Below are 26,672 nucleotides of genomic sequence, written 5' to 3'. Positions count from 1 at the left end.
CCATCGTTTCACCTGTTCCCTGACACCATTTTCAACCTGACCCTCGACATTAAAAAAAGTTTTCTAATAAATTTCCTTTCAATTAAATCATTACGCTCAGTGCACGAAATAATGCACATCTTTGTTCCTTCAGTCATTAACATGCTGTTGATGCAATGTTCATTTTGTATGCTCGTTAGGTATCGCATGGAGTGATATTTGACATGGTACAAATGTTACAATAAACTGCCAGAGTAACTGGTTAGATATCATGATATGCCACACCCCCATCTTGTGTCCAAAGTGGCTTCTTGGTACCATTATTTCCTGGAAATATAGGTCATTGTTGGTTTAAAGTCTATTTCTTCCCTGTTCATGTCAACTGCATTGCAAATATACATTCAAAATAGTTAATGAAATATCTTATAAAATTCATGATGTTATATTATCATATCAGGATTCCATTCATGTTGAACAAGCTTTATTATCAAATTGTGAATGTGAACAACTCACTGAAAATGGTCTTGATTTTACATACATTTTTTTATTACAAATGGAAAGATTGATTAGTAAATTGAACAAGTCATTGGTAATTAAATAGCCTTTCTCAGTGATGTGGTGGTTGTAAAGAAAGAGGCATCTGTTAATAATCATAGATGTTTTATATCAAGGAGAAAATGACATACGATCTGACAATATGTACAGCATTGTGTTATTCTACTGGCACCTTTAACGTCCGCCTCTCCATGCTGCTCCGCCACGGTTTTTCCCTCCTCCTCCCCCTCTGTCACCTCCTCTCCCCCTCCCTCCGCCACCACCAGCGCCGCCTCTTACTTTCTTCCTCACACCGCTGGACTGCTCTGTGTCATCCCCCTCTTCTCCTCTGGGCCTCTTCCTCTTTTCTCCTTGTTCCTTCATTTCCTGAGAGGGAAAGAGGTTATCGTGACTGACTTTAGAGCCATTACAATGGATGACAACACTGCTGAAAAGACACTGATTGAGACTCACAATTCTGGCGAATCTCTGTGCCTCGCTCACTCTCTCCACCAGCATCATCACTTCCTCCTCCTGCGTGGGGAAGGCAGGCAGCTTCTTGCCAATCAGAGTTTCGATTCGCTGGAACAGCTCCACATCATACCTGAGAGGTTAATATGGCAATCAGAAGAAAATATTTGGACAAAGTCACCCATTTCAATAGGATAGGTTGAGATCGAGCATAAAGGTGGCCCTTACTGTGTGACAAATGTGATGGATTTTCCAGACCGTCCTGCTCTGGCGGTTCGCCCCACTCTGTGGATGTAGTCCTGAGCGCGCACACACACACACAATAAAACACCACTAAACTTGCTCAGTTGGGTCATCGTTTGTGATAACATTTAAGAGATTCCCCAGACAGGGGAGAAACATCCACACAAGCAAGATTGATACCTTTGAGTGGGTTGGGATGTCGTAGTTAATAACACAGTCTACATGTGGAATGTCCAGTCCTCTTGATGCTACGTCCGTCGCCAGCAACACAGAGCGAGACTTAGACTTGAACTTGTTCAGCGACCCCAGACGTTTGTTCTGACCAACAGAGAAAGACATGTATACTTTCTTACATGCAGATTTCTCTGATGTGTAAAACATTTGGAAGTGTTAGTATGTTATTTGGAGTATGTTGGTAGACAGTAGTGTGTTTGGATAAGGGGGGTACCTGACTCATCTGCCCATGCAGGGGGATGGCAGTGATGCCCAAGTTCCTAAGCAGCAGTGCCACACGCTGGGCATTGTTACACGTACTGCAGAAGATCATGAAGGAGTTCCCAGCCAGCTCGTTGATGATGGACACCAGGTAACAATCCTGGAGACACAGCCAGTTAACTTACAATCCAGCACTAACCATACACAGCTTCTGACTTCTCAGGAGACAAATGACCTTGATACCATTAGAACATCAAACTTCAAGTACCTTGTATTTGGAGGGTATGAAGACATAGTACTGCTGAAGTTTTTCTACTGTTGAGTATTTGGTGTTAACGGCACATTTAACTGGATCCTTCAGAGCTGCTCTCTGCAGCTTGGCGACCTTGGTAAATATAGAAGACATAGAAGGGTTAGTGTGACATGCCAGGTGTTAGGGATACTCTGACAAGTCTCAAATGAAGAGCTATAGGGGCTATTACGTGGTTACCTTTTTGGTCATGGTGGCAGAAAAGAGAAACGTCCGTCTGTCTCTGGGAATAACCTTTAGGATCTTGTCCACCTCCGTCTCAAAGTCCATGTTGAGGATCCGGTCTGCCTCATCCATCACCAGGAACTTCAGCGCTCGCAGCGAGAAGCCTTTGGTGTTCTCTAAGTGGTCTATCAACCGCCCGGGGGTGGCTGTTATAACATGCACGGTGAAGACACAGTTAGTATCAACCAGGAATGCACTTAAAATATGGTACCATATTATGCAACTGAAAGGGGTAGGTTGGATTAAGTTATTTTCTCACCAATGACAATGTGAGGTTTCTTGGCCAGGACCAGGGATTGGGACATCATGTCAATTCCTCCAACGATAACAGCTGAAACAGAAAAAAAAGAAGAGTTAAGTCACATGACACTTGAGTTCCTTCAAATATATGTTTCTACTCCTTCCAATGCCCACGTACCGGTCTTGACTCCGATGCTGGAGCCCAGGGCCTCAAACTGTTCTGCTATCTGGAAAGCCAGCTCTCTGGTGGGGGTGAGTATGAGTGTATGCAGCCTCTGAGCGGAAGCGAGGAGTGACTGCAGGATGGGCAGAGCAAACGCACCGGTCTTCCCTGAGCCAGTCTCTGCCAAGCCAATTACATCCTTTCCTGAGAGGAGAGAAGAAAGTGCATCGTGAGTGTACAAACAGACATGAGACCTTCCCCTGAGAGGACAGGTCTTTACCAACCATTTTATACATGGCACAAACAAGAACATTCACCCCCCTCCATCCAACTGAACTAGAACGTTCACCCCCCTCCATCCAACTGAACTAGAACATCCACCCCCCTCTATCCAACTGAACTAGAACATCCACCCCCCTCTATCCAACTGAACTCACCTTGTAAGGCTACAGGTATGGCCTCGACCTGGATCTTTGTAGGAGTCTTCCATCCCAACTGTTCACAAGCTTCACACAGCACTTCAGTCACACCCTATATTAAACAGATGCATGCCATGGCAAAAATATGTAAACACGTTAGAATATGGAGTTTATGTTACACATCGCATGGCTGAATGCGCGCCCCATTTTTAAATCACATCATCTCACAGCTGTACCTAGCTCTCATCAGTCGGATGCTGAACTGTATGTTGGTGGTTGAAAGACAGTTAACTTGCTAACTTATCAGCGGTAGGTTGGTTTGTTGATGTGCTGTTTTAACTAACGTTAGCTCGCTTCCAAGCCGGCAAGCTTATACACCATTTCCATTTAGCTAGCTAACGTTACTCACCAGATCCTTGAAGGTCTTCAATTGTTCATCATTTTCAGCGATATTAACGTTACTGTTATCATCATTACTCGAATCTTCATCCTTTGCGTCACCTGTTTTTATCTCAACACTTTTCTTCGAGTCTTCCGCCATGCTTGTTTGCGAACGTGCCGTCTACGCTAAAGTGCGCATGTACGGAAATTGATAAGATTTCATGCTAGGATTTCTGGGACTTGATGTTCCCCGTTGAATTCATAAATCGTTCAAATTAATTGCAATGTTTAGACCACATTCAGTTGTCAAACGTTGCAGATAGAAATGCCATGAATAGAGCTGATGTGATTCCTTAGCCTAGTTCCTCCATCTGAATGTTCCAAAACGTTGCATCCTGCTGAACGAGCCTGTTTATCATGGTGGTTTATTAATTTCTAGTCTGATTTATGAAAATATACTTTAAAAAAAGATTGGACTGAAAATAGTTAATTGAGTTTATTTATTTAGTTGCAGGTCTAACCATTTCAGACAAGCATATGCACACTCATTTGGATTTTCCTAGAAACACCTGACAAAACACCCCCCTTCTTTCTTTGAAATCCATCACGTTTGTCAGTTCAACAATAAAATAAACATTTGACAGTCATAAAAAAACACTAGCTTTTTCACAAAGATTGAGCCAAATTATCATAGCCATGTACAGTAAGTTGGTAGGGAGGAGATTCTAGTCTCATTGTGAAAAACAAAGCCTTTCTGCTTCATTTAGAGGAACCAATGTGTTTCTGAACAGCATCTGCTTGCTGGTATCACTAACACTTTCTTCATGACCCCTACTGTTCATTCCTTCTCAACACACCCACCCTTTTCACCCCGCAGCCCCTGTCAGTCTCAGAGGAGTCCCTCCATCTCCCTCATGAAGGCCTCATACATCTGGTCCTTGGTCTTCATGTTGGGCTGAGAGACTGGGCCCATCTGAGTAGCGTTGGCCGACCCCATGGGGGCAGCCATCGACTGCTGCTTCTGGCCTCCGACCCTGTCATCTCTTCTTCCTCTCTTTTCCATAGGCCCTCCTCCGCTCCCGGCCCCTTTATCCCTGCGCACCCTCAGCGCCGTGGGCACGAAGCGGGTGACCTCTGTCTTGGGGTTGATGATCTGGGGTTTGGCTGAGATGGTGGCTCCGCCACTCCCCTGGCCTGTTGCCAGATTGCTGCCTCCGGCTGAGATAGAGGTGATGTTGGCCCGCTTCTCGATGGTTGGTGCATGGTGGTGGCTGGTGGGGTTTGCGCCCGACGGCGGGGCACTTGTCCCCGGGGGAGGGGGCATCTGCATCCCTGAGCGCATGGACATAGGCATGGAGGGAGGGGGCAGCATGGAGGCATTGGGGTTGCTCTGGGAGCCATCTGGGTTGGAGCCGGGTTTCTGGCGGTGGACGATGCTGGGGGGAGCACTGAGGACGTTGGAGTTAAGCGGCGGAGGGAAAAGAGAGAGGGGAGGGGCGAGTTGGCGTGGGGGGCCAGATCGTGGTGGAGGGGGGATACCTACAGAAAGGGAGAAGAGGAGAGTAGAGTGGGGGGAAATCCTGCTTTATTCCCATGCTTTGCGGCCCAAAATACATTTTACATTCATTTTAGCTTGAGGTATGTGCCATGTTGACATCTATTTTTATTACTGTTAACTTTGGGTACTACTGCATAACTGTAGTTATGTTTAAAAAACATGTATGTTTTGACAATGTTCTGTGTTTAAGGAGAAGGGATAAAGTCGTGAAATTCCAATAAAAGGCACAAAAATACATCCACACATACCTGGGGGAGCTGGGGGAGGCAGTCTGGGTGGGGGTCCCCGGGGTGGAGGACCAGGAGGGAGACCTGGAGGCGGGCCTGGGGGAGGGCCAGGGGGACGACCTGGTGGGGGTCCAGGGGGCAGTAGCCGGGGCATCGGTCCCCTTGGACCACCTAGCATACCAGGCAGCCTCAAAAACGGGGGAGCACCTTAGGATGACAAACAAGACATATCATATGACATATCACATCATAGTGCTTTGTTTAAGTAATTTGATAGTAATGAAGCAACGTCATACAAGATGACACTGTACTCCAATCATTACTACACATAAAACCAAATAACCTGGAGGAGGGCCGGGAGGCAGGCCAGAGGGCGGACCAGGAGGCCTCATTGGAGGAGCTGGGGGTGGTCCCAACGGTGGAGGCCCTGTTCCTGGTGGACCCTGCATGTGTAGAGGTGGTTGCTGTCCTCCCATTGGTCCAGAGGGTGGAGGCATGCACTGATTGGGTATAAGATGAGATTGGTTGTCGCCTGGTGGTCCCCTATCCTCGATGTCGGAGTCGTCAGAGTCAGTATACTCCTCTTCAACTTCCTCTTCCTCCTCTTCGTCTTCAGGGATGGACTGCCCTGTAGACAAATAATAAAGGGGATGAGTGAGAAAGGGATGAAGGAAGAAATTATAACCTAGTTCCCATGGAGAAATCATCCTACATACAAACCTCTTTAAATTACATCATTCTCCAAAATAGTGTCAACAATCCAATCATTCATCTGCATCATCAAATCCTGCTGAAGTGTGGTAGTGGTGTTGTGTGCAGACTGGAGGAGATACAGTACCTGCCATCCTAAGCATCATAGCCTGCAGAGGAGTGATGGCCTTTTTCTTCTTCACAATCCTCTTCTTCTTGCTCTTCTCCCTGGGGGCTGAGGGGGGCATGTCTGCAAACCGCACACTGCGTCCTGCAAAACATATCACACAACCTTGTGTAAAACGCCATATCTGGGTTATCATTCTTTAAACTACAACACCAAGTAGTGCACAGACTTGAAGACTGAACCCAACACACTTGGGGTGATCAAGAAAGCACATATGCGGATAGGGCTCTGCCTCTCACCTGCATGTCTGTCCCCTCTGTCCTCCTCTCTGCCCTTCTCTCTATCGTCCTCCATCATCTTCTTGTCAACCTCGCCTCCGTCATCCCTCTCTCCTTCACTGTCCTCTTCAGAGTCGCTGTCGTCTTCCTCCCCATCGTCTCCATCGCTCTCGCTCCCACTGTCCCTCTCTCCTCCCATCAGCATAGTGTCCATGGCTTTCTCCATGTCAGAGGCCTGGTTGGACAGATCTGGTTGTAGGCAGAGAAAGGTGGATTTGGATGAGAAAGTAGAATGAAGCATATTTATTCCTCCTGATCCCATGTGCAAACAAGCAGTAGTGAGGTGTATGTGCAGTACCTGCGTCTGCTGCGAACTGGGCCCTGCGTGAGGCATACAGTGCCAGGACCTGAGACGGTGGGGGGCCAGGTGGGGGACCAGGGGGTTTCCTACCAGGGGGTAACCGAGGGACACCTGCCACCGCTGCAGACATGGAGGCACTGATCCCCTTACTGAGAGAGAAAGAGAGAGTGAGAGAGTGTTTACAGAGCAGCTGGTAGGGTTATGGTATGGTCCATAGGAATGATACTGAGACAGCACTGTAAATTCAGGGGAGTGCCCACCTAAACGAGGAGCCCTTCTTCAGGATGGAGGGAGGCTGGGCCCCAGGCAGGGGGATGTCCTGGATCAGGATGCTGGAAGGGGCATGGGGCATCTCTGGGAGTGGGATGCTATCCACCTCCACCAGTTCAGCATTCTAGTTGACAGAGCGAGGAAGAGAAATAGTGAGTAGTGAACAACAGCAAAAAATTATGACATGATCTCAGCACTGCTCGGTTTATCTGTGCAATTCATACATCATCAGCATAGCATACACACCTTGACTGAGTCGAAGTAGAGTGACAGCTTGCCGCGATTGCTCTCATAGTCCAGCTCCAGTTTGCGTAGCTCCTTGTAAGTGTCTGGGTTCTCTCTTTCATACAAACGTACGATGCGCTCAAACGTCTCCCGTAGCTTCTTCCTCTTGTCTCTCAACACCTTCTCATTCAGCAGTGGCTGCTGCACAGGGTTGAACTCTGGCACAGGAAAAAACAGACAGAGAATGGATGTGAACAGGAGAAAAGAAAATGATTAGCAAGATCTTTTTGGAAGACAAATAACAAAACACACAATCTTGTTTAAAACCCGTTTGCAATGGCTCACCCATTTCATCCAGCTTCTCCATGTCTTTGATGATCTGTCTGGGGTCCTTCATCTTCAGTACAGCTGTTCTCACCATCATCCTCTGCTTCTTGTTCTGTGGCGCAGCAAAGAAGAACACAGTGAGATTTATAGACAGAATACAAAGTCAACCTGTCATTGACATTCAACTTGTCAGCCAAGGTCTTACCTTCTTCAGCTCCCGTTTCCTGGCCTCCTTCCCTGAAGAGGAAAAGGCACCGCATTAAGTTTGATGTAGAACCTGTTACCTTACAGCTCTTCTACATTGATGCCTTTACTATTGTTCATAGTGCTGCTGAGCTCAATAACAGACACAGAAATTATTTTCCTTTCACAGACATGGGATCCCCTGAAGCTTAAGTAACAATGGGTGTCCACTGATGTGTTCATGCTCAAGGTGTGGTGAATGTATGATGTGAGCGGTCACATGACGACGGAATGGGTATGACGTTACTTACTGGCCTGGTCGGTGGGGTTCATGAACTTCCCACTCTTGGTGGAGGAGGTCGAACGTCGCCCCATGGTGATGGCGCGTCTCCTTCACCCTGCCAGGGAAGATACAGTATCAACTTATTGGAATCCGGAGAAAATCTATAAGTTATACTTGTAAGATAGCTGCAATGTATATTCCAACCAGGAGCCCCAGCCTGCTCTGCTCTTGCTGAACAAAAACTTTTTTTTGTGTGATTCCTAACCAATGGCTGCACAGTGTAGACCTACGGTGGAAGTTCAGAGGGAGAGTCTTTGGGCTTCTTCCCCCAAAAATGCACTCTTGCGCATGAACAGTGTTCCCAAACCTGGTCCTTGAGTACCTACAATAGTACACATTTCTATTGTAACCCTGGACAAGCATACCTGATTCAACTTGTCAACTAATCATCAAGCCCTCAATGATGTGTGTTTGTCAAGGGCCACAACAAAATAGTGTACTGTTGGGAGTATTAGAGGACCAGGATTGGGAAACACTGCTATAGCCTATCTTCAAGTTTGAGAAGGAGAGTGCAAAGATGAAAAGGAAGGCTGGAGGTCAACTTTTATAGCTTGCTACTACTATAATTGATTTGATTAAAAACTAAATGTTTCTTGCCCATGATGTAGGCCTATTTAACAGAGTTATTGACCTCACAATAAGCCAGATTCGAGTAACTTACATTGTGGTGCTGAAATGAAGCAATCAATCGGAAATGGACAGCTCATGGTGCTGAAAGCAGGCAAATTCAAATAGGCATAATTCATTTCAACAGTCTTAATTTGAATTAGTTTACTAAAAAGAGGGCTTTGATTAAGTTATTCACTTTCTATACAATATAAGATGTTTAAACCCAGACAGCTTTTAGGTAAACGCTTGTGACCTCTCGTTGGGTTGAGCTACAGAAGAAGAGTGGCGAGCAGTTAAAGCTGCCATTTTTCTGCGTCAGTCTTCTCTGCCTGGAGTGATAAGTTAGGCCTAACTTTGGAAAGCACCATGCTCAGATTCCTAATGAGGTCTCAGATTTTATTATTTTCAAACAGGGGTAGTTTCATTGCAAACAAGACACATTTATTTGGCATTGGATTAATATGATGATATGAACACACAGGCATATGTTCATTCTTAGCCTGTAATTTTGGGAAATGGTACGGTATTAAACAGATATTCATATGCAAGGCTCTGGTCTGTCCAATAAGTGAGGGTAAACGGTAGACATGTTCTCTGCTATCCACGTTGTTTTCATTATTATTTTAGGTATAGGGGAGGGTCACTCGTTTTTTGCGTTCAGGGAGGGTTTAGGTTAAATATATTTTGCTCTAGGGAGGACCATCCATTTTCATTTCAGAGAGGTCCTTTTTATAAATAACGTTCACTCTCTTGCTGCGATTAAACCAATAATGAATTGCCTTTTGACATTGTGCTGGGAAACATACTTGTACATACAAGTTCGTCTCCCAGCACAATGTCACAAAACAATTATTGTTTGAATAGCAGCTAGTCAGAAGTATACGTTAACTCGTCCAAACTAATAACTAACGTTCGTTAAATTAGCTAGCAAAGCTGTACCAGTTCTAATGTTAGCTAGCCATAGATAATGCAAATAATCGCCAATATTAATTTTCTGAAATGTTAAATTAGTTAGCTAACTAGCACATATTGTAACCAACGGTAGCTATATCACCAAAGTCTGCAGGTTTCACATCAGCATAACGTTAGCCAGCTAAATTAGCCAGTCAACTAGCTCGATGAACAGGTAACGAAAAAGCTAACTTGAATTGACTCTACCTTTATCCACGTGAAAACTGTGGGCAGTGCGCCTTTCCCCTCTCTTACTTTCCAATCGGGTGAATTGTCAACTATAAATGCCGTTGCCTGTATCAAACTAATGTATGTGATAACCTTTTAGATCACACTGACACAAACGCTTTTGGCTAATTGATGCCGTCCACCATGTTTTGATTGCCGCGAGCTAGGGCGGAAGTCTCGTGTGAGATAAACCGGAAACACCAAAAAAGAAGGTCAAACTAAATACGCTCAACCCCCCCAGTGGCTGACCTAGTAGACTGCAGTTTTGCGCTCAAAGTCTTTGCTTCATGTCTGCAGTTTTGGGTGAACCTGCAACCTTTGCTACTGCTAATGTTACGAATAGCCTACGCTTCAACCAAGTTCTCTTGCAGGTGAATGAGTGCCTTTTGCATTTTATTATACATTATTTTGAGGGTAGAATGGCCAGGTTAAACTAATCTTAAGGCAATATGACCTTACATACAGTTGAAGTTGGAAGTTTACATTCACCTTAGTCAAATGCATTTAAACTTCGTTTTTCACAATTCCTGACATTTAATCCTAGTAAAAATGCCCTGTTTTAGGTCAGTTAGGATCACCACTTTATTTTAAGAATGTGAAATGTCAGAATAATGGTAGAGAGAATGATTTATTTCAGCTTTTATTTCTTTCATCACATTCCCAGTGGGTCAGAAGTTTACATACACTCAATTAGTATTTGGTAGCATTGCTTCTACATTGTTTAACTTGGGTCAAACGTTTTGGGTAGCCTTCCACAAGCTTCCCACAATAAGTTGGGTGAATTTTGACTCATTCCTCCTGACAGAGCTGGTGTGACTGAGTCACGTTTGTAGACCTCCTTGTTCGCACACGCTTTTTCAGTTCTGCCCACACATTTTCTATACGATTGAGGTCAGGGCTTTGTGATGGCCACTCCAATACCTTGACTTTGTTGTCCTTAAGCCATTTTGCCACAACTTTGGAAGTATGCTTGGGGTCATTGTCCACTTGGAAGTCCCATTTGCGACCAAGCTTTAAACTTCCTGACTGATGTCTTGAGATGTTGCTTCAATATATCCACATAATTTTCCATCGTCATGATGCCATCTATTTTGTGAAGTGCACCAGTCCCTCCTGTAGCAAAGCACACCCACAACATGATGCTGCCACCTCCGTGCTTAACGGTTGAGATGGTGTTATTTGGCTTGCAAGCCTCCCCCTTTTTCCTCCAAATATAACAATGGTCTTTATGGCCAAACAGTTTTATTTTAGTTTTATCAGACCTGAGGACATTTCTCCAAAAAGTATGATCTTTGTCCCCATGTGCAGTTGCAAACCATAGTCTGGCTTTTCTATGCCGGTTTTGGAGCAGTGGCTTCTACCTTGTTGAGGGACCTTTCAGGCTATGTTGATATAGGACTTGTTTTACTGTGGATATAGATACTTTTGTACCTGTATCCTCCAGCATCTTCACATGGTCCTTTGCTGTTGTTCTGGGATTGATTTGCACTTTTCGCACCAAAGTACGTTCATCTCTAGGAAACAGAACGCGTCTCCTTCCTGAGCGGTATGACAGCTGCGTGGTCCCATGGTGTTTATACTTGTGTACTATTGTTTGTACAGATGAATGTGGTACGTTCAGGAGTTTGGAAATTTCTCCCAAGGATGAACCAGACTTGTGGAGGTCTACCATTTGTTTTCTGAGGTCTTGGCTGATTTCTTTAGATGTTCCCATGATGTCAAGCAAAGAGGCACTGAGTTTGAAGGTAAGCATTGAAATACATCCACAGGTACACCTCCAATTGACTCCAATGATGTCAATTAGCCTATCAGAAGCTTCTAATGCCATGATATCATTTTCTGGAATTTTCCAGGCTGTTTAAAGGCACAGTCAACTTAGTGTATGTAAACTTCTGACCAACTGTAATTGTGATACAGGGAAATATAAGTGAAATAATCTGTCTGTAAACAATTGTTGGAAAAATGACTTGCGTCATGCACAAAGTAGATGTCCTAACCGACTTGCCAAAACTATAGTTTGTTAACAATACATTTGTGGAGTGGTGGAAAAAACAAGTTTTATTGACGCCAAACTAAGTGTTTGTAAACTTCCGACTTCAACTGTGAATACGAACATTGGCAGTGATGACCAAGTTAAATGCCCCAGCATTGGGATCAGTTATGCAATTGAACAGGTAGATAGATATGTTTGTTCATGCAATATAAAATGCAATGTAATCTAAATGTTTTCAGCTGTCATAGATGTTTTATATTCATGAAGGTGCTGAAGATCTGTACATGTAACTTTGCTCTTTCAATATTTCAATAAACAAAGTCAGCAATGTCAAGCCAATGGAACTTTTTGCTCCAGTATAGTTGCTCCACTATTTTTGTATCAAGGTCTTTACCAGCCTTTGATACCACAGAGGTCATTTCTTCAGGTCTCCGTTAGTGTGTAGCCTAATCTGTTTCTCATTTGTTCCCTTTAGGAAATGACAGATCTCACACAATGTATCATGTTATAACATTGTTAGAATATTGTTATGTAATATGAAATCATTTTATGAAAGACACATTGTTTAGATATTTGTGTTGACCATGCTACACTACAGAATATTACCAAATAGTTGTAAGTCGCTCTGGATAAGAGCGTCTGCTAAATGACTTAAATGTAATGTAATGTAGTTATGTTGATAACTTCCCATTGTCCTCTTTCTCTCTCGCTCTCCCTCTAACACCGTATCAATTTATACTTCATTTGTTTAGATTTATTCAGATGTTTCACCCTCAGAACATTACACCTACTTCTCTCCAAAAAGCCTTGCAGAATAGAAGTTGGTTTGTGGAGTGGGTTGACATCTAGTATGGGATTGGTCCATAGAATTCGGTGTAGGCAGCAATGATCCCAGCTGTGTCCATCAGGTTCTCACACCAGTAGTTCAGCTCACACACCTCCCTCAGACTGGGAATGAAGGGGTTGGGCAGTTTCCATAAAATAAGAGGAAGAGGTGAAAGAAGAAAGGGGGAAGAAAAAACCCCAGATGAAAATCTAGATATTATCCAGTGTGAAGAAAGAGGCTTATATAATTAACATTTCACTCTATAACAACAGGGAATTCCCTGAATATTTGCACACATTTCATCTTAAACTAATCTTAAATTAAGTGGAAATGATGCTTGTTCCCATACAAACATTGATTAACAGCAAAACACATACACTGAGTGAACAAAACATTACAAACACCTGCTCTTTCCATGATATAGACTGACCAGGTGAATCCAGGTGAGAGCTATGATCTCTTATTGATGTCACTTGTTAAAGCCACTTCAGTCAGTGTAGATGAAGAGGAGGAGACATGTTAAAGAGGGATTTGTAAGCCTTGAGACAATTGAGACATGGATTGTGTATGTGTGAAATTCAGAGACTGAATGGGCAAGACAAGGGATTTAAGTGCCTTTGAACAGGGTACGGTAGTAGGTGCCAGGCTCACCGGTCTGTGTCAAGAACGGCAACACTGTTATTTTTTTTACACTCAATAGTTTCCAGTGTTTATTAAGAATGGTCCACCACCCAAATTACATCCAGTCAACTTCACACAACTTATGACACCTTGTAGAAAAACAACCTTGTGTGCCAGGCTATCAGATGACAGACAGGGGACAACAGAACAGTACTGTACCTCTCCAGCTGAGTCAGGGACAAGGCTGCAAGGGCAGTGCCGGCTCTCTTCTGTCGCACCAAAGTGGAGGCCAGGTCCTTCTTAACAAACACACCTGTAAGGTCATAGAACATATTCACTTTTTAAAACGAGAGAAATATAAACAAGTGTAATCCCACTGCACTTAGAATAACCATGTTCAGTGCATCTACGACTGGTCATCAACATTACAGTACACACAATCAGACCCCTGCTATTCTGGTACTAATTATCCTAGTGGTGTTTCTTACCCACACTTTTCTCACTAGCAGGCTTTGAGGCAGTGGGGGTAGAGGAGTCTATGTAGACAGGAAACACTATTGTACATGATTAATCATCTCGATCTGAAAACACAACTACAACATTCTAAATTGTTTACATGTTTTATTTATTCTTTAACATTTTTATGAAGTTTAATTATTTATTTGACTATTTTCCTTATTCCATTTATGCTGAAATCCTAAAAAGAGTTGCACATTTTGCACAGGTGCAAAACCTTGACCAACGCTATCGCTCTATCTCTGCTCTTACCTCCAATAGAGTGGCACACACATGCCAGAGCAGAGAGGTCAAGGATGGCCAAGGTCTTCATCTTTCTCTTTGCTGTTGGTTCACGATCTGGACGATCAACAAGTATGAGATTTAGACTGTTCTGTCTTGCTTGTCTCTCTCACCAGTACAAGAACACACACTCAGTGTATAGTTATGACCCTCACAATATCTTGAGTTGTGATTGGATGAGGAATCATGTATCATACACCCACAAGCAACAGAAAATGTACACTGGCACCTTGAACAGATACACACACACACACACACACACACACACACACACACACACACACACAAAACACACCCTGAATTCTCAAATAATTGTTGCATATATTCTAAACATTCGAAAAAACATTCTACATTTATGCTTCATCATATTTTTTGGTGAGGTCATGCTTTAAACCCCATGAAAAAATATTGTTACACCTTTTATACTTAACTGTTGTAAAAACATATGTACATGTCTCTAATAATTCCCACACCTACAGTGGGGCCGAAATGTACACCCTTGATGAAGATGAAATTAATAATTATTTTACTGAGTTAAATTGTATGCTCCAAAAATGTGGAAATTAAATTATTATATTACTGAGTTAAATTGTATGCTCCAAAAATGTGGAAATTAAATTATTATATTACTGAGTTAAATTGTATGCTCCAAAAATGTGGAAATGCTATTATTTTATACTAATACACAGTGGTGGAAAACGTACCTAATCGTAATACTTGAGTACAAGTAGAGATATCTTAATAGAAAATGACTAAAGTAAAATTGAAAGATATCCATTCAAATACTACAAATATAAAATGTGGTTTTGGTTTTAAATATTGGTTTTAAATGTACTTAAGTATCAAAAGTAAATGTAATTGCTAAAATATACTTAAGTATCAAAAGTAAAAGTATGAATAATTTTACATTCCTTATATTATGAAGCAAACCACACGGCACTATTTCGATTTTTTTAACGGATAGCTAGGGGCACACTCCAACACTCAGACATAATTTACAGATAGCTAGGGGCACACTCCAACACTCAGACATAATTTACAGATAGCTAGGGGCACACTCCAACACTCAGACATAATTTACAGATAGCTAGGGGCACACTCCAACACTCAGACATAATTTACAAATAGCTAGGGGCACACTCCAACACTCAGACATAATTTACAAACATAGCATGTGTGTTTAGTGAGTCTGCCAGATCAGATGCAGTAGGAATGACCAGGGGGTTCTCTTGATAAGTGTGTGAATTGGATAATTTTCCTGTCCTGCTAAGCATGTGAAATGTAACAAGTACTTTAGGGAAAATGTATGGAGTAAAAGGTACATTATTTTCCTTAGGAATGTAGTAAAAGTTGTCAAAAATGTAAATAGTAAAGTAAAGTACAGATACCCAAAACAACTACTTAAGTAGTACTTTAAAGTATTTTTAAGTACTTTACACCACTGCTAATACAATTCTTCAGAGAAAGAGATTTTGTTTAACAAGTAATACTTTTTTTCTCAAAAAGATAGGGGTCAAAACTATTGACATCCCTGTTTTCAGTACCTTTCAATACCTCACCTTGCTAGGATAATGGCAATGAGGCATTTTTTAATGAGTTGGAAAACGTATTGGGAGGGATCTTAGACCATTCCTCCATACATAATCCTTCCAGATCCTTGATATCCTTCATCTGTGCTTATAGATTGACAGCAGCATACCACCCTGCATACCACTGCTGTCTTGCTTCTGAAGCTAAGCAGGGTTGGTCCTGGTCAGTTCCTGGATGGGAGACCAGATGCTGCTGGAAGTGGTGTTGGAGGGCTGGTAGGAGGCACTCTTTCCTCTGGTCTAAAAATAATATATCCCAATGCCCAATGACACTACCATGTGCAGGGTGCTCTCTTTCAGATGGGACATTAAACAGGTGTCCTGACTCTCTGAGGTCACTAAAGATCCCATGGCACTTATTGTAAGAGTTGGGGTGTTAACCTTGGTGTCCTGGCTAAATTCCCAATCTGGCCCTCAAACCATCATGGTCACCTAATAATCCACAGTTAACAATTGGCTCATTCCTCTCCCCTGTAACTATTCCCCAGGTTGTTGCTGCAAATGAGAACATGTTCTCAGTCAACTTACCTGGTAAAATAATGGATAAATAAATAAAAATAAAGATTGCCCTCTTCTTTTCAAACCACAGAGTTTCTATGGATTTCAAGTCTTGAGAATGAGAGGACCATTCCAAAATGTTGATTTTGTAGCCAATTAACCATTTCTTTGTGGATGTTGATGTGTGCTTGGGGTTATTGTCTTGCTGGAAGATCCACTTGCTGGCAAGTTTCAACCTCCTGGCAGAGGCAACCAGTTTTGGGCTAAAATGTCTATGTACTGGGTAAAGTTCATGATGACGTTGACCTCAGCAAGGGCCCCAGGACCAGTGGAAGCAAAATAGCACCATAACATTCTAGATCCACCACCATATTTTACAAAGAGCTCTATTTTCATGTCATCTGATCATAGCACTGACTCCAATACAAGTGCCAATGCTGTTTAGCAAACTCCAGGCGTTTACATTTGTTGGATGACATGAAAATAGCGAATGAAAATGTCCCAATTTTTTTGTTGCATACAATATAGCTCAGTATTTGAATTATTTATTTTATACAGGCATTTTTGCTCATCTTTATCAAGGGTGTCAATAATTTCAGACCCCACTGTATAAAGACAACACTCCTTTAAATGTGCAATACCACCAGACAACCTCAAGAGGTCTGAGTTTTACAGCATGCCCACACGACATCCTATTCAAACCACTAACTAACTACTGGTTGATAAAACCATATGATACTAATCGAACAAGAAGAGAAACCGACATCCGTTATTATGTGACAGACTTTTGATCAGAGGTTTTGCTTTTTTATAAGAAACCACAGTGATTTCCTATATGAAGAAACTGAAAGCAATTTTTAGATTGATTGTTGATTGTACATTCATTCACCAGTAATACACATAATATGGTATATCCAGTGCCTGTATGGAGCATTGATAGGCATATAAAAACTAAAACACATAAATTGTTCAAGTACTGAAGTAGAACAAAATTCTATTCTATTCGGCTCCATTCTATTCTGCTCCATTATTTTCTATTCTGCTTCATTCGATTATATTCTGCTCCATTATATTCTATTTTGCACCATTCTATTCTATTACTTGTTGACTTTTCCCCACTCATGTTCAACTTCTTAAGTAGCACATTATTGCTTGACAGCATTGCAGAATGTAGAGACCTCACCCTTAAGGGGTGTGTAAAGACCTTATTGAAAGACCTCTATATTTTGCTCTCTCAGTTTCTTTCCAAGTCGGACTTCTGGGCCTTGACAATGTGGGGTGTAATTTCAGCGTCTGGGTAAGTGCTGATGTCGTTCCTCCATGTAGAGACAAAGTTCAGAAATCTATCCTAGCAAAGCCTTCATTATGAACATTTTGGTTCTGCGGAATCACAAAAAAACATCAATGTGACTGCCCGTTCGTGGGCACTGGTGGAAGAAGTACCCTATTGTCACACTTGAGTAAAAGTTTAGATACCTTAATAGAAAGTTACTCAAGTAAAAGTCAAAGTCACCCAGTAAAATACTACTTGAGTAAAAGTCTAAAAGTATCTGGTTTTAAATGTACTTAAGTATCAAAAGTAAATTGAATTGCTAAAATATACTTAAGTATAAAAAGTAAAATGATAAATAATTTTAAATTCCTTATAATAAGCAAAGCGGAAGGCACCATGTTCTTATTTTTAAAATGTGAGGATAGTCAGGGGCACACTCCAAATCTCAGACATTATTTACAAAAGATGCATTTGTGTTTAGTGAGTCCACCAGACCATAGGCAGTAGGGATGGCCATGTGTTCTCTTGATAAGTGCGTGAATTTGACAATTTCCCTGTCCTGCTAAGCATTGAAAATGTAGGGAGGACTTTGGGTTGTCAGGGAAAATGTATGGAGTAAAAAGAACAATATTTTCTACGGGAATATAGTGAGGTAAATAAAATAAAATAATTAAAATAATATAAATAGTAAAGTACAGATACCCCCCAAAAATGACTTAAGCAGTACTTTAAAATATTTTTACTTCAGTACTTTACACCACTGTTCGTGGGTGTGCCATGGCCAGATCACTGTTACATCACTGAACCAATATCCTGTTACGTAATGTCAGAGTGTGTTGAATGAGCGTACAGTAAATCAATAGCAGGAATAATTGCTATGATAAGATGGACAAGGACTCAGAATCCACGGCTCCCCATCGTGCCTGGATTCCTGGCTCCAAAATATCTCTGATAGGCCAGCTGGTAACCATAGCGATGGGCAAAGAAGCGACAGGGAGAGTAGTCCTCACATGTCTCTGTGCGCCTCTCCGCTGGAGACTTCATTGTTCTGAAACACAGACACAAGTCAACTACAATCACAGTCAACCATTATGAAACACAGATAAACAAAGAACACAGAGGCCTACAGTGCCTTCAGAAAGTATTCATATTTTTTACACATTTTGTTGTGTTACAGACAGAATTCTAAATGGTTTAAATTGATATTTTTTCTAAAAACGTGTTTTTAGAAATGTTAGCAAATGTATTGATATTTAAATACAAAAATAACCATTTACATAAGCATTCACACCCTTGAGCCAATATATGTTAGAATCAGCTTTGGCAGCGATTACAGCCGTGAGTCTTTCTGGGTAAGTCTCTAACATGCTGACCAGATCGGACACGTCGTGCGCGAGCGTCGCAAAATAAATGTACAAATCCATGTTATTCAATTATTGCACCCACACTGCTCGCGCGCGCCAACAAGTGTCTTCTAAAATAGAAGTCATTACTATTTCTGACACAGATTGCGCTGAAAGTTCTGCCTCTCCTATCACCTCATTGGTTTATAGAAGCAGGTACCCACGTGCCATCTCCTCATTGGTTATACCCACGTGGGTGATTGACAGACTAACTGTTTTGCCGGTAGTCGTGGTAATACTATGAAAGTTTAGATGCAATCACCATATAAGTTCAACTATGAAAAAGCCTGGAAGGAGGAGAGATGACTAGAAACAATTTGGTTGGCCGTTTCATGTGTGGATTAATTTGTCAGAGTTAGAGGACCTTGTGCATTTCAGGTAAAATAACAACTCAATGTTTATATCCCAGGACAAATTAGCTAGCAACAGCAAGCTAGCTAAATAGTACAAATTAGCTAGCAAGTGCAAGCTAACTAGCTACATTGCCATACATGTTTAATGCTTTTCGACCTGTCCCCAAATTAATGTAATTGTTTCAGAGTTTGTTTTGATATTTTAACCTGCGTGTCGTGATCGCGTTTGGTGTAGGGGGACAAAATACATTTATTCACGATAGCGCACGATGGCGCACATGCACAGCCTGTTTGGGTTCCGTGTAAGAGCTTTGCACACCTGGATTGTACAATATTTGCCCATTATTCTTTTAAAAATTCTTCAAGCTCTGTCAAAATAGTTATTGATCATTGCTAGACAACCATTTTCAAGTCTGGCCATAGATTTTCAAGCAGATTTAAGACAAAACTGTAACTCGGTCACTCATGAACATTCACGGTTTTCTTGGTAAGCAACTCCTGTGTAGATTTGGCCTTGTGTTTTAGGTTATTGTCCTCCTGAAAGGTGACTTAATCTCTCAGTGTCTGGTGGAAAGCATACTGAACCAGGTTTTCCTCTAGGATTTTTTTCCCTGCACTTAGCTCCATTCCGTAAATGTTTTTTTTAATCCTGAAAAACTGCCCAGTCCTTAATGATTACATGCATACCATAACATGAGGCAGCCACCACTATACTTGAAAATACAGAGAGTGGTACTCAGTAATGTGTTGTATTGGATTTGCCCCCAAAATAACACTATGTATTCAGGACAAACAGTTAATTGCTTTGTTTTGCAGTTTTACTTTATTGCCTTGCAAACAGGATGCATGTTGTGGAACATTTGTGTTCTGTACAGACTTCCTTCTTTTCGCTTTGTCAATTAGGTTAGTATTGTGGAGTAACTACAATGTTGTTGATCCATCCTCAGTTACTCCTATCACAGCCATTAACCTCTGTAACTGTTTTAAAGTTACCATTGGCCTAATGGTGAAATCCCTGGATGGTTTCCTTCCCCTCCGGCAACTGAGTTAGGAAGGACGCCTGTATCTTTTGTGGTGACTGGGTGTATTGATACACCATCCAAAGTGTAATTAATAACTTCACCATGCTCAAAGGGATATTGAATGTGTGATTTAAAAAAACAAAAAAAATACCAATAGGTGCCCTTCTTTGTGAGGCATTGGAAAACCTCCCTGATCTTTGTGATTTAATCTGTGTTTGAAATTCCCTGCTCGACTGAGGGACCTTACAGATAATTGTATGTGTGAGGTGAGGAGATGAGGTAGTCATTCAAAAATCATGTTAAAACCTATTATCGTACACAGAGTGAGTCCATGAAACTTATTATGTGGCTTTTTTAGCACATTTTTACTCCTAAACTTATTTAGGCTTAACATAACAAGGGGGTGAATAGTTATTGATTCAAGACATTTCAGCTTTGACATTATGGGGTATTGTGTGTAGGCCAGTGATCGTGTGTGTGGTACCTCCTGTAAGTGCTGCCTCTTGATGGAGTGTTGTAGGCACTTCCCCTCTGTGGACTCTGTGGGTTGATGAATGAGTTGGCTCGGGAAGGGCTGACAAACACATCTGGAATGTCATGGAATTAAATAAAACCATTTTATTAGAAGAAATTACCCCCATCTCAACAGGAGCGGTCATACAGATTTCAGTGACAAAATCATATTGAATTCACTAAATGGCCTAGTTGGTCTGGAATTCTAAATCAGATGAAATAATATTAAAAAATGTACAAATATAGTGTTTTTATAATACATCAAATATGTGGGAATGTTTTACTGCCATAAGAATCTGAAGGTCAATCACCTTCAAAGGATTCTGTGCTTTCTTGAGAATCTGTGGAAAAGAAGGGGAAAGTTATCCGTGACTTATCACTGTAGATCACCAGGTTTACTAAAAAGATTCTGAATTGACGTAGCGTTGATTTGTAGAAATGTACCGTAGCAGACGCAGAGAGAGATGGTGACAGACAGGGCCACACACTGGAGGAGAGTCCTCATCCTCACTCTGGCGGTCTGTCGGTCTCTTGGTCTGCTGGAGAGAAGACTGATGTTAAAATGTGTCATAATACCACCACGAGAGAAAGAAGGCATGGAGGGAGTGCATGACGTTACTGTACGTTAGGGACTGTGACAGCTATAAAACAAGTGAACTGATGGTAAAGAGTCTACATGGGTCTGTATGTGGGTTCATGTACATGTTAACGCAGCCATAAATCCATTGACTACACACTATTTCTCAATGTCAACAAAAATAATAATATCTAGGCCTATACATTTATGTATTTTCAGAGTAGAGGGCAAACAAACAAATTCCCAAAACCAATGTTATTTTTGTATGACTGGATGTTAGGGACACCTAATCTTAACCAAAAAACCTAACCTTAACCCTAAACCTAACCCTAGCTCCTAACCCTAAAACTAACCCTAGCTCCTAACCCTAACCCTGAACCTAATTCTAAACCTAACACTAATTTTAACCTTAACCCTAAACCCCCCAGAAATAGCATTTGACCGTGTGGGGACCAACGAAATGTCTCCAGTTGGTCAAATGTTTGTTAGTTTACTATTCTTGTGGGGACTTCTGGTCCCCGCAAGTATAGTTAAACACGTCCACACACGCCCACACACACACGCACGCACGCACGCACGCACGCACGCACACACACACACACACACACACACACACACACACACACACACACACACACACACACACACACACACACACACACACACACACACTCACAGTGACCTTGCCACGTTTTTGACACCTGTACAAATAGTCAACAAGACCCCAACCTTGCGAACAAAAACCCCCACATTCACCCACATCCATGTGCCCCATGGCAGACCCTCTCTGTCGCCTCCTGTGTTTATAGGGTAGGATGACAACCTGGTACAACGCCCCTCCTTTACATACCCAATGGCACATGTCACCCCCCAGGCATGGGGCACAGCTGGCCCACAGGGAGGGAGCTCACAGACCTTACAGGCAAAAGGGTTACGAGGATATCAATGAGTGGGTGTGTGTGTGTTAGTGAGGTGCTGACAGCATCGTCTGCAGCCTTTTATGCGCGTATGAAGCCTGACGAACACACAGCAGGCCCTGAGACCCCCCCCTAGGCCAGAATATGCTCACCTCACTGGAAAAAAAAACTTTACCATGCAGGATGCTACTAACCCACAGAACTGCACCACCAGGCTAATGACCCCTACTCACTCAGCACTCAGTAGCACATCAAATAAACTGAAGGCTGTACCCATGCATCTCACTGTATCACTATTTTTAATGGATCAAAGTCTGTATGTTTTGTTATTTACAGTTAATTTTAGGCTGCAAAAAGTGACAGCCAATATTTACACCTAAACATTAACCTCCTTTATGGGATTTGATTTCTGTTGGAGTTAAATCTAAGTTACCAATATCAAATGTATATCTTGTTTTTAATGTATTGTGGGTAGTATATTGTTATGTAGCTATGAGATAGTTGTACTTACCCTAAGAAGATAGTTATGGTGTCAACTCTCTGGTAAAGTCTCTTTCAGAATCCCTCTCTCTCTCTGGGGATATTTCTTTATTCTGTTTAGCAAGGCTTTTATACTTTTATACCTCTTCTCCCCCCACCCGTCTGTTTCCCCCTACTCCCTCTTTCTCAGCCCTCCCTCTCTCTTTCTCCTCCCTTCTTCTTTCTATCAGCCCATTCCACCTCCTCAATCAGACCACACTTAACTCACTCTCTCCCTCTCTCTTCTATAAACATACTCACACGTTAGCTGAAAAACAGATTATGAAAAGGTGGAGTGGAATGATGCAAAACAGACAGGGTGTAAACAGAGAACGAGAGCGGGATGGAGGAGAGGAATAGAGAGGAAGACCAGTAGCGGAGTTACCTGCTCTATCACAGCTACCTGACAATATTTACTGCTGTTTACCAACATGACAGCATGGCATGAAAAGAGCAAGTAGCATACAAACTCCACACGGACTGACTCCACTATGTATCATCAACACTTCCAAAAAATGTCATGGAGAACTTTCACTGTAGTGCCAGTCCTTGTCCTTTCATGTTTTTGACTGCCAAAACAGTGTTCTTAACTGCATAGTGGGGTGATGCATTTATTATACTAATCATATATCTAGGGCTATTTGAGTATAGTTCTACAGTTGTATGTAATAACCTCTTTAGATTTAAGCTCAGATGAGAATACAAATCCCTTATGCAATCTCACTTAAGGTTTCCTTACGTAACCTCACTTAAGGTTCCCTTATGCAATCTCACTTAAGGTTTCCTTACGTAACCTCACTTAAGGTTCCCTTATGCAATCTCACTTAAGGTTTCCTTATGTAACCTCACTTAAGGTTTCCTTATGTAACCTCACTTAAGTTGGAATGTTCTAGGAATAACTCAGTGAAACCAGACCTGCCCAAAGGGCAACAAACAGAAGGTGAAGAGCCAGACAGATACAGTGCCTTCAGAAAGTATTCACACCCCTTGACTTTTCCCACATGTGATTGTGTTACAGCCTGAATTTGAAAATGTATCAAATGTAGATTTCTTTTGTCAGTGGCCTACACACCATACGCATGATGTCAAAGTGGAATTATGTTTTTCGAAAAAGTTTACAAATCAATTTAAAAAACTAGCTGAAATGTCTTGAGTCAATAACTACACCTAAATAGGTTCAGGAATAAAAATGTGCTTAACAAGTTATGTAATAAGTTGTATGGACTGTGTGCAATAATAGTGTTTAACATGGTTTTTGAATGACTACCTCATCTCTTCATCTCACACATACAATTATCTGTAAAGGTCCCTCAGTCGAGCAGTGAGTTTCAAACACCGGTTCAACCACAAAGACCAGGGACGTTTTTTTCCAATGCCTCGCAAAGAAGGGCACATATTTGTGAATATCCCTTTGAGCATGGTGAAGTTATTAATTACACTTTGGATGGTGTATCCATACACCCAGTCACAACAAAGATACGGGCATCCTTCCTAACTCAGTTGCCGGAGGGGAAGGAAACCATCCAGGGATTTCACCATTAGGCCAATGGTAACTTTAAAACAGTTACAGAGGTTAATGGCTGTGACAGGAGTAACTGAGGATGGATCAACAACATTGTAGTTACTCCACAATACTAACCTAATTGACAAAGCGAAAAGAAGGAAGTCTGTACAGAATACAAATATTCCAAAACATGCATCCTGTTTGCAAGACAATGTGGCACATTACTGAATACCACTCTCCATATTTTCAAGCATAGTGATGGCTGCATCATCTTATGGGTATGCTTCTAATCGTTCAGAACTGGGGAGTTTTTCAGGATAAAAAAGAAACAGAACGGAGTTAAGCACATGCAAAATCCAAGAAGAAAACGTGGTTCAGTCTGCTTTCCAACAATTCACCTTTCAGCAAGACAATAACCTCAAACAAGCCAAATCTACACTGGAGTTGCTTACCAAGAAGATAGTGAATGTTCCGTATTTGACTTAATTCTACTTGAAAATCTATGGCAAGACCTGGAAATGGTTGTCTAGCAATGATGAACAACCAGCTTGAAACAGTTTGAAAATAAATTTGGGCAAACGTTGCACAATCCAGGTGTGGAAATCTCTTATTAGGGTTTTCACATATAGTCCCCTTTAAAATAACCTCTCAGTCCTCTTAATCTCAGTCCTCTTTAAAGTGAACTCTGGGGTAAAAAAAAATAAGCTAGATCTCAGTTCTCGTTGTATTCACACTGCCCTTGCATTTGAATGAGGACTCTGCCTGTTCACTGCCTGTTCACCCCGCTACCATCCAGAAGGCGAGGTCAATAAAGGTGCATCAAATCTGGGGCCGAGAGACTGAAGAACAGCTTCTATCTCAAGGCCATCAGACTGCTAAACAGCCATCACTAACTCAGAGAGGCTGCTGCAAACATAAAGACTCACTCGTCACTTTAAACGATGCCACTTTAACAATGTTTACATATATTACATTACTCATCTCATATGTATATACTGTATCTTGTACCATCTATTTCATCTTGCCTATGCCGCTCGGCCATCGCTCATCCATATATTTATATGTACATAGTCTTATTTCATCCCTTTAGATTTGTGTGCATTAGGTAGTTGTTGGAGAATTGTTAGATTACTTTGTTAGATTTTACTGACCGGTCGGGACTAGAAGCACAAACATTTCGCTACACGTGCATTAACATCTGCTAACCATGTGTATGTGACCAATAAAATTTGATTTGAACTATTTTGCCTGTTCACTTCACCTATTTTGTGATCCAAATCCTCTTTGCATTCTCATTGCTATGTTTAGAAAGGAACCAAGATCTTTTTCCAGCATTCCCTCAATGCACTGTGCAGGATAAGCCATTCCATCAGAATGTGTTATCGGACAGCTGGATATACTCTACCATATACCTACTTTAATTTTGGAAGCTAATAGATTGCATATAATTAAAAGGCGAGACATAATAAGTGTAATCAGAAGATACTATTAATATGCAAATATGATTGGTAACAGAATAAATAGCAGAATAATACATGCAGATTAAATAACGCTATAATTACAAATGTACACGCAATGTAGGCTACTGTCCCTTTAAGAGCTAGAATAGATTTTATACCCTATGTTTTTGTCTTTTCACACAATTCAAACCCCACAATCTAACAAACAGTTTATGAAGCTCTCTTAACCTACAGATCACATAGTCAAAACAAATCATCTGAACTAAAAACTCCACACATACTTTGGAATGTCTGTGTATCCTTGACAATCGCTAAGCAATATCCAAAAACAGAATACGTTTTTTCCGCGCATCATTATTTTCTTTTTTTTGTCGCACCAATGTGAGTGTCTATGGCATGGTAGGTTAGTGTGTGGTGGTGCGGTAATAATTACAAGCGAACCTGTGGAGCTTTGTGTTCACATTTCCCTAAAAAAGGGAATCGGACCACGGAATTCAAGCGAACCAAACTCAGACCACATCTCGAGGTGGTCTCAGTTCGGTTCTCTTCAGGGGCTCATTTGAGTGGTCTGAGTTCCTTTGGAGTGTTTGCACTGCACACAAAGTTAAGCAAACTGCACTAAGTTCACAAAAATTGGCTGAAAGGGACCAAGTGTGAAACACCCTTAATAGAGACTGACCCAGAAAGACTCACAGCTGTAATCGCTGCCAAAGGTGCTTCCAAAAACTATTGACTCAGGGGTGTGAATACTTATATAAATGGAATATTTCTGCATTTGAATTTCAACCAATTTTCAAACATGTCTAAAAACATTTTCACTTTGTCATTGTGAGGTATTGTGTGTAGATCAGCGATAGAGAAAACATCTATTTAATCAATTTTGAATTCAGGCTGTAACACAACCAAATGTAGAATAAGTCAAGGGGTATGAATACTTTTAAAAAGGCACTGTCAGAATTAAGGCAGGGGCGTAGGCACATGTTGTCAAACAGACATTTGGTGCTCTGGTTCATACAGGGTTAGTGATGT

At 41.6% G+C, this 26,672-nt stretch overlaps 4 protein-coding genes across 5 annotated transcripts; all 4 read right to left on the bottom strand.

Annotated features, from left to right (window-relative positions):
• Positions 1-443: 443 nt before the first annotated feature.
• LOC118384623 (probable ATP-dependent RNA helicase DDX47) lies at positions 444-3,610 on the bottom strand. Its single transcript, XM_035771307.1, has 11 exons — positions 3,429-3,610; positions 3,038-3,131; positions 2,616-2,804; positions 2,457-2,528; positions 2,153-2,343; positions 1,931-2,047; positions 1,676-1,822; positions 1,408-1,545; positions 1,213-1,283; positions 988-1,117; positions 444-900 (listed from the first exon to the last, which is right to left on the bottom strand). Exons 1-11 carry the CDS (start codon positions 3,558-3,560, stop codon positions 709-711), a joined length of 1,473 nt encoding a protein of 490 aa, XP_035627200.1. The 5' UTR covers positions 3,561-3,610; the 3' UTR covers positions 444-708.
• Positions 3,611-3,881: 271 nt separating this feature from the next.
• On the bottom strand, positions 3,882-9,959 carry LOC118384611 (WW domain-binding protein 11-like). Its single transcript, XM_035771286.2, has 12 exons — positions 9,757-9,959; positions 7,958-8,044; positions 7,669-7,700; positions 7,482-7,575; positions 7,158-7,354; positions 6,902-7,035; positions 6,639-6,790; positions 6,302-6,529; positions 6,024-6,146; positions 5,529-5,813; positions 5,207-5,392; positions 3,882-4,939 (listed from the first exon to the last, which is right to left on the bottom strand). The coding sequence occupies exons 2-12, from the start codon at positions 8,019-8,021 to the stop codon at positions 4,290-4,292; spliced, it is 2,145 nt and encodes a 714-aa protein (XP_035627179.1). The 5' UTR covers positions 8,022-8,044; positions 9,757-9,959; the 3' UTR covers positions 3,882-4,289.
• A 2,487-nt stretch (positions 9,960-12,446) lies between these two features.
• On the bottom strand, positions 12,447-14,115 carry LOC118384181 (osteocalcin-like). Its single transcript, XM_035770508.2, has 4 exons — positions 13,986-14,115; positions 13,706-13,753; positions 13,437-13,530; positions 12,447-12,718 (listed from the first exon to the last, which is right to left on the bottom strand). Exons 1-4 carry the CDS (start codon positions 14,044-14,046, stop codon positions 12,616-12,618), a joined length of 306 nt encoding a protein of 101 aa, XP_035626401.1. The 5' UTR covers positions 14,047-14,115; the 3' UTR covers positions 12,447-12,615.
• A 3,984-nt stretch (positions 14,116-18,099) lies between these two features.
• On the bottom strand, positions 18,100-22,830 carry LOC118384795 (matrix Gla protein-like). 2 transcript variants are annotated; one of them, XM_035771523.2, is made up of 5 exons: positions 22,672-22,830; positions 21,111-21,202; positions 20,978-21,007; positions 20,638-20,740; positions 18,100-18,423 (listed from the first exon to the last, which is right to left on the bottom strand). In XM_035771523.2, the coding sequence occupies exons 2-5, from the start codon at positions 21,169-21,171 to the stop codon at positions 18,273-18,275; spliced, it is 345 nt and encodes a 114-aa protein (XP_035627416.1). In that variant the 5' UTR covers positions 21,172-21,202; positions 22,672-22,830; the 3' UTR covers positions 18,100-18,272. The 2 variants fall into 2 exon arrangements, with proteins under 2 accessions (XP_035627416.1, XP_035627417.1); XM_035771524.2 differs by having other exon boundaries at positions 21,111-21,205; positions 22,672-22,813.
• Between the last annotated feature and the right edge of the window lie 3,842 nt (positions 22,831-26,672).

Source organism: Oncorhynchus keta, chromosome 5 (assembly GCF_023373465.1).
Source record: "Oncorhynchus keta strain PuntledgeMale-10-30-2019 chromosome 5, Oket_V2, whole genome shotgun sequence".
Classification (NCBI taxonomy): domain Eukaryota; kingdom Metazoa; phylum Chordata; class Actinopteri; order Salmoniformes; family Salmonidae; genus Oncorhynchus; species Oncorhynchus keta.
Note: the sequence above shows the minus strand (reverse complement) of the source record. Positions and strands in the feature narration are given on the sequence as shown.